At 38.8% G+C, this 12076-nt stretch overlaps 1 protein-coding gene across 4 annotated transcripts in view; it reads right to left on the reverse strand.

Moving 5' to 3' along the window:
* NR3C2 (nuclear receptor subfamily 3 group C member 2) overlaps positions 1-12076 on the reverse strand; it is a 382693-nt gene that overhangs the window by 91404 nt on the left and 279213 nt on the right. For all 4 annotated transcript variants that reach the window (XM_019522178.1, XM_019522177.1, XM_019522179.1 and 1 more), the window contains exon 4: positions 7634-7750. In XM_019522178.1, the coding sequence (XP_019377723.1) occupies positions 7634-7750 (117 nt within the window). The remainder of the gene's footprint in view (positions 1-7633; positions 7751-12076) is intronic.

The raw sequence follows: 12076 nt of genomic DNA on the forward strand, positions 1-12076 counted from the left end.
GCAGTGCTACACTGGCTAGCACTATGGAAGAAAGAGACCTGGGGGTCATCATTGACCACAAGATGAACATGAGCCTGCAATGTGATGCTGCAGCTAGTAAAGCAACCAAAATGCTGGCTTGCATCCATAGTTGCTTCTCAAGGAAATCCCAGGATGTCCTTCTCCCCTTGTACCTGGCCATGGTGAGGCCACAGCTGGAGTATTGCATCCAGTTTTGGGCTCCACAATTCAAAAAGGATGTGGAGAAGCTTGAGAAAGTCCAGAGAAGAGCCACGCGCATGATCAGAGGTCAGGAAAGCAGACCTTATGATGACAGGCTGAGAGCCATTGGGCTCTTTAGCTTGGAAAAGCGCAGGCTCAGGGGGTGATCTGATGGCCACCTATAAGTTTATCGGGGTGACCACCAGGATCTGGGGGAACGTTTGTTCACCAGCGCGCCCCAAGGGATGACGAGGTCAAACGGTCATAAACTACTACAAGACCGTTTCAGGCTAGACTTAAGGAAGAATTTCTTTACTGTCCGAGCCCCCAAGGTCTGGAACAGCCTGCCATCGAAGGTGGTTCAAGCACCTACATTGAACACCTTCAAGAGCAAACTGGGTGCTTGTCTTGCTGGGATTCTATGACCCCTGCTGACTTCCTGCCCTTGGGCGGGGGGCTGGACTTGATGATCTTCCGAGGTCCCTTCCAGCCCTAATGTCTATGAAATCTGTGAAAGTACAGTGCTGCCCTGCTGCTAAACTTACTGGAAGTTACTGCTGGCTGTGACTGTGGACTACAGATCCAAGGAGCACCTGAAAGCAGGAGAAGGAAGTGTCGAGCAACCCTGTGGAGTCCTGCTGCTCTGACACTGGACTGAAAATCCCAGTGGCCTCAGGGGCATCCGGAAGAGTAAGCAAACACACCTCCCAGGTCTTGTTTATAATTTTCAGTTTATAGTTTTTCAGAGAAAGAGCTATTTAAAACTTTTTATGAATTCAAATGCTATTACCTTCCCCTCCCCACCCAGGCAGGACAGGGCTGGGGCCTGGCCATGCCTACTCCGCTCTAGCAGGGAGGGTGGGGGGCGGTTGGCAGCTGTGCTCTAGTGCCCCCCCGGCTTCTGACTTGAGCCACTGCAGGCATGCGGCTGCATTTCCTGAATCAAAGGTGAATGTGTGTTCATCTGCTTTTCAGTTCAAACTCTGCACCTCAGACTAACCTACAAAGACTGAATCAATTCAGCCTCAGGCTTTTTGACTGTCTATACTAAGCCTGTGTGGCATGCACAGCTTCTGTCTGGCATAAAACTGATCATAAAGGGGCACAAAGCTGATTGGGGAGGGGACAGGCTGCACAGTGGTAGATGGTAGGGAGCAGAAAGCAAAACAGCAGATTGGGAAGGGAATTGGAGTATCTACTTAGTAGCACTCCTGCCAAAAGGCTTGTCCCCCACTGACCTAAAATATGGCATATTCAGCAAAACAGTGCCTCATAACATCATACTGGACCACTATTACTGACACTCAAAAAGCCTGAGGCAGAATCGATGCAAATTAATCAGTTTTCTGTAATTAGTGTAGTTTACATTGGAAGCTAACAGAACACACATTTGTCCTTTGGTTGGAAGGGCAAATCTTAGACTGGGTTCCTCCATTTTAAAACCAGTCTATGTGTGTCGAATTTGTGTTCTGTTATGGGTATAGACTGATTTCTGAGCACTTATACCAGTAAAAATGTAATGGCTGTACCTGGCCTCAGGGGGAAGAATGCCACTGAAAATTACTAACACAGTTCAATGCAGCAGGTTGGATTTGCTTATGCATTTCTCTCCCAAGTACAGAAAGATGCTGTTTAGAGATGATCATGGGCCAAGGCAGTGTGGTTGTTCTTAAGACTGGAAATTATAATACAGACTAGACTGAACATGCCCGGTGTGACAGAGCTTAAGTTAAAAACGTAAATCAGTGGTCATTTCTCAGTCATGAGAAATGTAAAGTGATAAAATCTCTGACTCTATAATTAGTCTATGGAATTATTCTATACATACTTTTATATAGAATAATTATCCCACATATAATTGTTTTGTGAAGCTTGAACATATTTACTGAGTTATGACAACCAGAATAACAAATATAATGTGAAGCACAACTAATGAGCATCTGAACATCGGTAGACATTAGAAATAACAAGTCAGTCTAAAAATTTAAGGGAAAAAAACATACAAGATCCTTCTGGAACATAAGGTTGTTGCTTTTTTAAAACCTCATAATCTTCTTGCATCCTCTTTTTTTTCAAATTAGAATAATTTACAGTTGGAAAATTGATATAAATCACATTCTAATCAAGTTTTCATTTCATTTTGGAACTGAGAGACAGATGATTTATAGCAAATCCATATATAAATCACAAAATGTAAGATGTCCAATAATTCAGGGTAATTAACATTTGGTAACACTTTCAGTTATAATTTTTTTCTGAAAATTAAAATTGTACTTTACATATGGACAGAAACCCGGTTGTTTATGCAGTTTCTGTAATTCTTTTTATTCTACTATACACGTGTGCTTAATTAAATTAAAGCTTGTGTTCAAATTAAACCGCTAATAGTTATGAATGCTTTATACAATGAAATACAAAGGTTAAAATGCCAGATTATTCAACTATATGCATAAAATTACTTCCAGAGCCACTACCAGGACTGACTTTAAATATAGCAGAACTTCTATGAAACACTTAAGTAGAACGATGTAAATTAAAGGTACATAAATATACATTATGTTAGCTAGACCACTATGTCATCTAACAAAGGCCATTGCTATTCAGGCTCACTATTGATATCAGTTTGAGGAAGGACCCACTAGTTTGCTATAGTGGAAATATATGTAAGAGATGACCAATTTTTTTGAAGAATTAAAAATAGGTTTTTGATCCTCTCCCTCTTCCCAGTCCCCTTTGCCTCCCCCAAAAAGAAAACACTACTTTTTGAATAAAGTTAAATAGTTGTCACAGGGCATTTTTTTAAATTTGGTGATTTTTTTTCTCAGTTTGTCAATGAAAAGCAGAAACACATATAAGAAATTCTGTGAGTTAAGTTGCTCGTGTATATAAATATATTAAGGACCACGACCTACATTTTCTAGGCATTGCTTAATTAATATTTGCAATTTCCATGAAGTATAAATCATTTAATTTACAAATAACCAGCCATCATATTTATTTCAGCTTCACTGCCTTATCTGAGTACAGAAAGAAGAGAACCCTAGGCTTGTATTACAGAACATTCTGGAAAGAAACTTCACAATACATGAAGTTGGTTTGGCCCATAATTAATTAAAAATTAATTACAGCATTTTGAAAAGAGTATATAAACCAACAATGTGAGCATGCCTTCCTAATTAAGTTGCTCACTCTAAAACCTTTCCAATAATGCAGTCTAAAATATGGCATTATAAGTTAAAAAACAAACTATGGCTCCTGAAAAAGTTTCAAACCACTACTTGCTGAAGTGTGTATCTGAGGGAAGAGATGGGAAGGGAGAAGAGAGACACTTCTTTAAAAGAGGGGGAAGGATTAAGTTAATGTGGTAAATTTAACTTTGTTACCATTATAAATTGCAAAATCTGATAAGAAATTCCAGAGATGGAAATTATGAAAATAGCTTCACTGAAGAAACATTACGTAGTGACTTGATGAATTATTGTACAAACACTGTGGCTAAGTACAGACAGACAAAAAGCCCTAGGCTGAAACAATATAAAGTTCACAGGTAGTCTAAACTGTGTAGATTGAACTGATAAGCAAGTGAACAAACATTCACTTTTGATTCCAGAAATCCAGTTACATGTCTGCAGTGACTCAACCCAGAAGCTGGGGGGGTGCTTGAGCATGCCTCCCTGCTTGGTGGCAAGAAACAGCTCGGGCCAAGGCTAGCCCACCTACCCTGTGAGCAAAGGTTTGCAGGGGAGGTGCAAAACATCCTGGGATGCTGGGGGATTGAGGGTTAACTTGAATCTGGAGGGGATCTGAGACAGACGTATATGATGATTTAACCTAAATCAGTTAAGTCTGATACTACATCCATTTGGGTTTATCTTAAACTGGTTTGGGCCATTTTGAAAGTGATTTATGTACATTGAACTTCTGGGGTCAGACACAGGCTACACAAACTGGTATAAGCGATCAGAAACTGGTTCAAATCTGTAACACAGCAAGTCCCAATCTCCATGTTGCTGGCAGGTGTCCCACCAACTCAGGATAGCACTCCCCACCCCCTGTGGCTCCCTTATGCCTAAGTTAATAGCTACACGTGCGCGTCAATGCATTATTTTAATAAACTTACTTCTAGTATCTGTATCTGCAGGTAGTAGAAAATGGTGCAACAGACTAACCTACTGCATAGTAATTGCTGCACTCATGTAGATGGTGATGCTTTACTGCGCATTAGATTAATCTAATGTGCAGTAAAGTATCTTGTGTAGACATACCCACTAAGTAGTACCTGCCCTAAGTTTTCTTTTTTTTCATTCCTCTTTTCATTCACAATTTATTTCCAGAAAAAAAGTTTTCCTTTACAGAGATGAATGCCTTTGCAATAATAGTAAGATTGTGATACATCACCAAATGTTGCTTCCATGCTTTATAAAATGTCCTACTGTGATAACTAAAGGCCTAATTTGGTCAATAGATTAGGATGGGTATAAAGAAGAGATAAATTCTTTACAAAACCTAGGGAAACAGTCTTTATTCTGCAAGGTAGAATCCAGACTTTGCTATTCAGTGTATTATAATGTTTCTCTATAGAATATAAGGATTTAAATTTTGTTTTCTTGCTTCTAAATATAATATTCTGTAAGAAGGGAAGAAAGTAGAATCTTAAGAACACTATATAGTCATCAATGAGCTCCATGACCTGTACACACTGAAGCCCTGACCAATGGACATGACATACTTGGTAGAGAATACATTTCTTGTGAGCCAGCTGGTGTTCTGCCATACTTGCTATTCTTCCTGCACATAAGAATGGTTTGTTCCTGCACTCTCAGTAAGGTTTCTTTAAATTACAGCCTGCTCTCCTGGACTCCTGTCCCTCTCAGATCCTGCCAAACAGTTCCCAGACTGAGTCAAAGTCTGCTTTTCTGAAGTCCAGGATCCTTACTCGGCTGCTCTCCGTCCTTCCTTTCCTCAGGATCCTGAACTCAATCATCTCGTGGTCACTGCTGCCCAAGTTGCTACTACATTCCCCACCAATTCTTCCTTGCCTGGGAGCAGCAATTCAAGAAGAACAAGGTCCCTAGTTTTCCCCAACACTCAGGAAGTTGTCCCCAACACTCATGTCCCTTCATAAATCCATGGTGCACCCACAACTTGAATACTGTGCCTCATTTTGGTCCCTACACTTCAAAAAGGATATAAAAGAACTAGAGGAGGCACAAAGAAGAAGAACAAGGATTATTAGTGATATGGAGAAAACTTCATATAAGGAGAGACCAAAGAGGTTAGGCCAGGTTCAGGTAGAAAAAGGACATGATAAAAGTTTACAAAATACTAAATGGTGAAGAGAAAATAAATAGGGATTTATTATTTATTATCTCTCACAATACAAGAACCAGGAGTCATAAAATGAAACAAGTAGGTAGTAAGTATAAAACTAACAAAAGGAAGTTCTTTTTCACACAGCATAATTAAAGCAAAGAACTCATTGTCACAAGATGTTGTAGAAGCTGGCAGTTTAGCCAGATTCAAAGCAATCAGACAAATACTTAGAGAAAAAGTGCATCAGTCATTGTTGGGAAGAAGAGTTAGAGGTACACTCTCTGAATTAGAACTTCCTAAACCCTAAATGCTGGAGGCTGCAAGTGGGAGCAGAACAGTGGGAAAAAAATGTGGTTATACGTTGTTCAATCTCCTTTTCAGCATCTATTCTTTGCTCGGGTCTATCTGATATGCCGTAGGTAGGTCACGGGACTAGGCCCATCATGCAGAGCTATAAGCCTCCCTGAATAAGGGAGACTACTGAGGACGCATCAACTGATTACATGGGACAACAAAAAAGAAAACAGGAATGGGACTGAGGTCATAGGTTAATAACTAGGCCATCAGGGGGAGACACCAAACAGAACACACCAGCCAGCGCTCACTGCCTCTTGAAGGAGTCGAGGGAGCCTGTGGATGCCGACCAGTGAACTCTGTCCAGATACATGAGTGGAGAAGTGTCAGGAAAGCAGCCCCACACTTGCCTGGGCTCCTCCTGGCCAGAGCCTCCTTCCTGGTCTTGTAAATAGCCAGCTTGGCTACAGCCTGGAGGAAGCTGACCAGGAAGTCCCAGGACATGGTGGGGCCATAGACAGGAAATCCATAAAAGAAAAGGAAGAACTGCAGCCAGAACCTCAGCAAGAGGTTCTGGAGGAGGCAGAAGAGGGGCTGCAACCTGGTGCACTCAAGATTGGCATATGCCAGTGTCTGCCTCTGTGGGCAGAAGGGGCAGGTGTCAGGGTGTCTGTAAAGCAGGCCAGGTACATGCCTGTGAGACGGCTCCATGAAGGAGCCACCAGCATGCTGGGCAAGACAGATCTATGGTCTATGCCAGTTGCCCTCCCTCAAAAGGGCAGCTGCCCAGTTGTCCTCCCTCAAAAGACAAGCAGCAATTTAAGGAAGAAGTCAATTGGTAGACAGTAAAGGTTGTGAATACTTGAACAAGAAGGGCAATTGTAAAGCACCTTAAATATACATATAAGAAGTTTGTATTTTACTGACTGGGATAAAGGCTGTGGAGGAAGAGTATGAGAACAAGACTAGAGTGTAGAGAGAATAGAAGGTTCAGTAAGCAAAATAGCAGCAAATGGTTACTGACAGAAGGGTTAATGACATCTGAGGGAAAATAAGTTTCGCTTTGTGCTTGTCAAATACTACCAGCAATTCTTCCTCTGCTCACAGACAAATTTCCCCATGGAAGTAATGAAAGCAGTTGTTGGAAGGATGATGTGTAATAATGAAGTATGATATGGAGGGCCAGATGGTCCGAAAGATGTCTACTAAATCTACACTAGATAAGTCTGTGCCATATAAAATTCTGGAAACCCCATTGTAACAATGAAAAAAATTAAAACAAACAGTGATACAGTACGGTTTTCAAAATACTTTTGCTCATCATAAAAAAAAGGATTCCATCTCATTCTGTTATTTGAATATGAATTATGCAGCATTATCATAAATATAACTGCATATTTAAACTACTTCATTGTTAAATCTTTATGGATTTAGAGGTTATTATGAAAGCTGAGAGCTAACACTCTGCATAAACCTGCCTTTCATTATGGTGTAAAATGTTTTTAAATGTTCTCAGAAACACTCTCCAGCACTATCACCAAAAAAGCATACAGTTCTTAAAGCTTCAACACTCTTAGCTATATGAAATTTCACTAAAATTACTGTCATCATCAAACACCCACTTTTCTTATTCTAAGCCATAAAATACATATCTCCCAAAATCTCATTTAGAATGACAATAAGGTTTATTAGCTAGTGTGCATTTTTCTTGTGTTATTCCACCTTAAACTTCTGAGATTATGCAGCTGTTATGAATGTAAGATATTAGGCAAAAATATTTTTGACATACAACATTTAAATGCAGAGCTATAAATGTTACGCTTACCTCCTAAATTCATCCCAGCCTGTAGACATTTCTGTAATCGGCAAGCTGGACAGTTCTTCCTTCGAATCTTATCAATTATACAGTCATTCCGTCCTGCACACAGGTAATTGTGCTGTCCTGAATGAACCAAAACAAAGAAGAATGTTATTCAGATCCTGTATGTTTAAATGTTTTTCATTCTTCCTATTTTCCACTCTTTCTGATCTACTTCTATTTCTCTAATATTCCATTCTTTACTGTTAATCCAGAGAATCTCTCTTCCTGTTCTTTTATCTTCCTGATTTTTATCTACCCTTGACCTATCATAGTACCTAGCTTTGTGCTTCCAAAACAAATACAAATGAACCTATTAAACATCTTGTTACAGGAATCAACATTTGTTCCTTCACTTTCACTAGACAGAAAGTACTGGTACATCTTAGAAATAGATGTTTTCCATCCTTGTGAACAGGATTATGCTGCTTATTTACATATGGTTTTCAGACATACTGAAATTGAGCTTTTTTTGAACACTTTATAGTTGCGGAATCATTAGAAGTTACGTAAAGCACTGTTAAGTACAAAGCTGCGTATAAAAAAAAAAAAAAATCAGACAATTCCCTGTGCTAATATGTCTAGAGTCTCAGAAACAGACAGTGGAAGTCAGGTACAATAATTCATCACAACAGAGACCAGTTTGCCAAGCAGTTCGGAGCACACTTGTTTTAATCAGTTACCAGAAATGTGACTGATAATGTCTTAATTCTCTCCGGAAGAAGTGTCTGATTCACTACAGTTCTGAATCAAACCTAAAGGGAAGCAAGCTGTTTGGTGTGCAATGAGTAAAACACTGGAACAGGTTACCTAGAGGTGTTGTGGAATCTCCATCCTTGGAGGTTTTTAAAATATGGCTAGACAAAGCCTTGTCTGGGATGATCTAGCTGGGGATGGTCCTGCTTTGAGCAGGGGGTTGGACGTGATGACCTCTGGAGGTCCCTTCCAACCCTAATTTCTATGATTCTAAATCATGGAAGGGAAAGGGACAGCATGCAAAAATATATGAGGTCAAGAATGGGGAAAGTATATTAAGGATATTTAGTTTTGCATAATTGAAGGAATGTAGAAAGTGGGGAAAATGCAAGCAGAGCTGTAGGCATGTCACGTAGGGTTTTTAAAACAGGAATAGGACACTTGAATTTGAAAGGGAAAGAAAGTAGAAGGCAGGGAAGAATTAGCATAGTATGGTCAGAGTGGTCAAAGAGAAAGATTACATTAACTTCAGTGTTCTATTCAGACTAACCTGAAAGGGGCATGATGGGACTCTGGGAGACCAGAAAAATATATTTTTGTGTACCAAATCAACTGACATAAAACAGGTTCTGAAGACTAATTAAACAATGACTCAGAAAGAAATATCATGCCTAATGCTTATTAACATATTTTCTGTATACAAATTTAAATACATGTTGTAAAGAAATAGAATGAAATATTGAAAGGAGGATTAAAATATGAAAAAAGGGACAAGAGAGAGTGGTAAATGTAACACTCCATACTAAAAAGGTGCCATTAAAAATATCGATACCTGAATGTTGCTATGATTGTAAAAAATGTTATTTTTGGCTAGAAATGTGGGCATAATTGTTCAATACTCATACAATGTCCTTGGTACATCACACAGCACTGCAATACCATTTTTAGGCTTTTACAGGTGGGTGCAGGCTATTATTATGACAAGTCAGCTCCAGTGCTGCAAAATGAACCCCACTGCAGAATTCCCTTGAAGGTAGTTTGTTCTATGAAATCGTACAGCTGTTAAGTCAACATTTTTCATTACTGCTTTCAAAAACTAATAAGCTTAGTAAAAGTAGGTTAACATTTATGTACTTCAGGATAATTACACAGGACACTTCTTTATATATTGTGAAAATGTTTGATTCAGTCCCTGTCACACCATGCTGTTATAAGAAATATTCCTACTATGTATTTGAACCCTTCTACAACTCAGACTTAGGATACTTTGAGTAGACTACAATAACTGAATGTTGTTGTTGAATGTTTGCTGAGAGTCCAATTCAGTAAAGATTTATCAGTTTTGAAATAGCATATACTTGAATATTTAAACTAATACATGATGCAAAAGGTGCAAGTAGTTTTTCTCATAAATAATATATTCATTTATCTGCAGACAATTTCTTTAGCATACAAGACTCCTCATTTCTAGAAGGCATTTTTTTTGGAAAATCTAAAAATATTTTAACACTTAATAATCTTTTTAGTTTTTTTTACTGCATTAATGGGAACTACAAAAAAACCTACAACCCAGCACTTCTTATATGAACTTCCTACGCATAATACAACTACATAATAGAACAATTATCATCCAGAAAATAGCCTTCTGGACCCTGGAATTGCAAATATATATCCAGTAAAAGTATGTTTTCTTCTCTATAATTATGGGAACCAGGTTTGGATTTATTTGTAACTAAATCTCCATCCCTTTACCCAACTTCCCTTTCGGCAACACTTTTAAGGCATCAGACACTGAAGGATACAGACAGATACAGAGTGAGGTTTTCCAATGCATATAAATTCCTACTGAAATCAGAGAGGGAAAATGGCATTCACCAGGCACAAGCCTGCATCCTAAGGTGCTAAAAATGCCCTTTAGAATGGGCTGTTTCTTTCTTCTTTTTTCTCTCTCTGCTTCTCACAAAACTCTTTTCATTCCCCATCTCTTCTTCCCCACACTCTTTCCCTCTTCTAACACAATAAAAAGATACCACTAACTCTTTCTCTGAAGTTTGGGGAAGCCTGAGGTGAGCCATAACATTCAAGTAGAATTTTTTTACAGTATTCTGTTGCAAGTTTTATTTTCTTTTTTCTTTTTGCCACTCAGGTTGCAAAGATGGAAGAAGGGAGATGGAAAAGGAAACAAGAAGAAGACTATACAGAGCTTGCCACTATTCTAGCCATTATCAGCAGGCTTGGTTTTGTAAGGATCCTAGCAGAGAAGAGACTAAAGGAGGGACTTGAAAAAAGACAAGATAGTGGTTACATAAGCTGTATCAGCAGGTTTTTCTCATATACAAGGTTCAAGCTGGAAAAAGACAAGCAGCTGTTTAAGGAAGAAGCCAATTGGTAGACAGTAAAGGCTGTGAATACTTGAACAGGAAGGTCACAAAAGGTTACAAGATCAGCTAAATTGGGTTGGGATAAATTATAAAGCAACCTAAATATAAAGATAAGAAGGAGAAAGAAGGAGCCAGTGAAAGGACTCAAAGGAACTAATATGACCAGAGTGATAAAACAAATAATGATTTTAAGAACAGATAGTGGTTTTAAGAAGGGCAGTCTCTTCTTGCGAGAGAGAAAAGGCTGGAGGAGATATTAAAAAGTTTTGTTTTAGCTACGTTTAAAAAAAATAAAAAATACACCAAGGTACACTAACAACCACTTTATGTTAAGCTATTACTTCTACAATTCCTAAACCAGGCAATGATTCTATGAATTGTTCCAATTAAAGTTATAACCAAAACTTCACCACAGAGATTGAAACACATCCTCCTTAAATTAATCTGCATATATCAAGGACGATTTTTAAAAAAAGCATTGTTCAGATAATGTACATTAGATTATTGATATAGTAGCAGCAAGATACAATTCCAAAGTGAATACATTATATAAAATCCCACTTCAAGAGCTGTGATCAATAACATGATATCTGAACCACTTCCCTTACAAAGGGGTACTGAACCATGTTGTACGTATATTATTCCTCCCCCCCCACCCCCACTTTGATTTGTTGTAGGGGCCTGCAACCTAAGATTTTGGTGATGAATTCCATTCCTTCTCTCCTCAAACCCCTTGCTGAGTTAGTAGAAAAAAATCCTATCACTCTTAACGCAATGATTCTCAACCAGGGTGTAACAGCAAGATAAAACCAGAAGTTTCAAACAGGAATACATAGTACAGTGGCTCTCAATCTCTCCAGACCAAAGGCACCACCTGCCTGGATTCAAGGCACCCCTCAGAAAGTGCCAGCTCTTAGTTTGACATGTTTTCTGATTACAAAAAAAAATAATAAAGCAATTCTTCTACTGCAAGAAACTCAGAAGGACCACTACAGGTCAGAAAGTTTTTAACCCTATGGATTCCTGTATGAAACCTTGGTTTTGTCTTGTGTATCCTATTTTCATGCCTAACATGTTATGCAGCACCTCATCACACCCTTGAAAGAATTTCAGGGCATCCCAAGTCATCCTGGTTGAGAATCACTGCCATGGTGTCAATAACATTCTAACCTGTTTTGAACTTTCTGAATTCTCTGCAATCAAAAAACTCTTCTATTATTTTTTCACAGTCAAGAAACAAGTGAAAGCTAAGAACTGGTATTTTTGGAGGGGTTGTCTAGAGTCTAAAAAGGCTGAGAACTACTGCTCTAGTATTATGAAGAGAGATGGCAAT

This window comes from Gavialis gangeticus, unplaced genomic scaffold, assembly GCF_001723915.1.
Source record: "Gavialis gangeticus isolate Ggan-Ray unplaced genomic scaffold, GavGan_comp1, whole genome shotgun sequence".
Classification (NCBI taxonomy): Eukaryota; Metazoa; Chordata; order Crocodylia; family Gavialidae; genus Gavialis; species Gavialis gangeticus.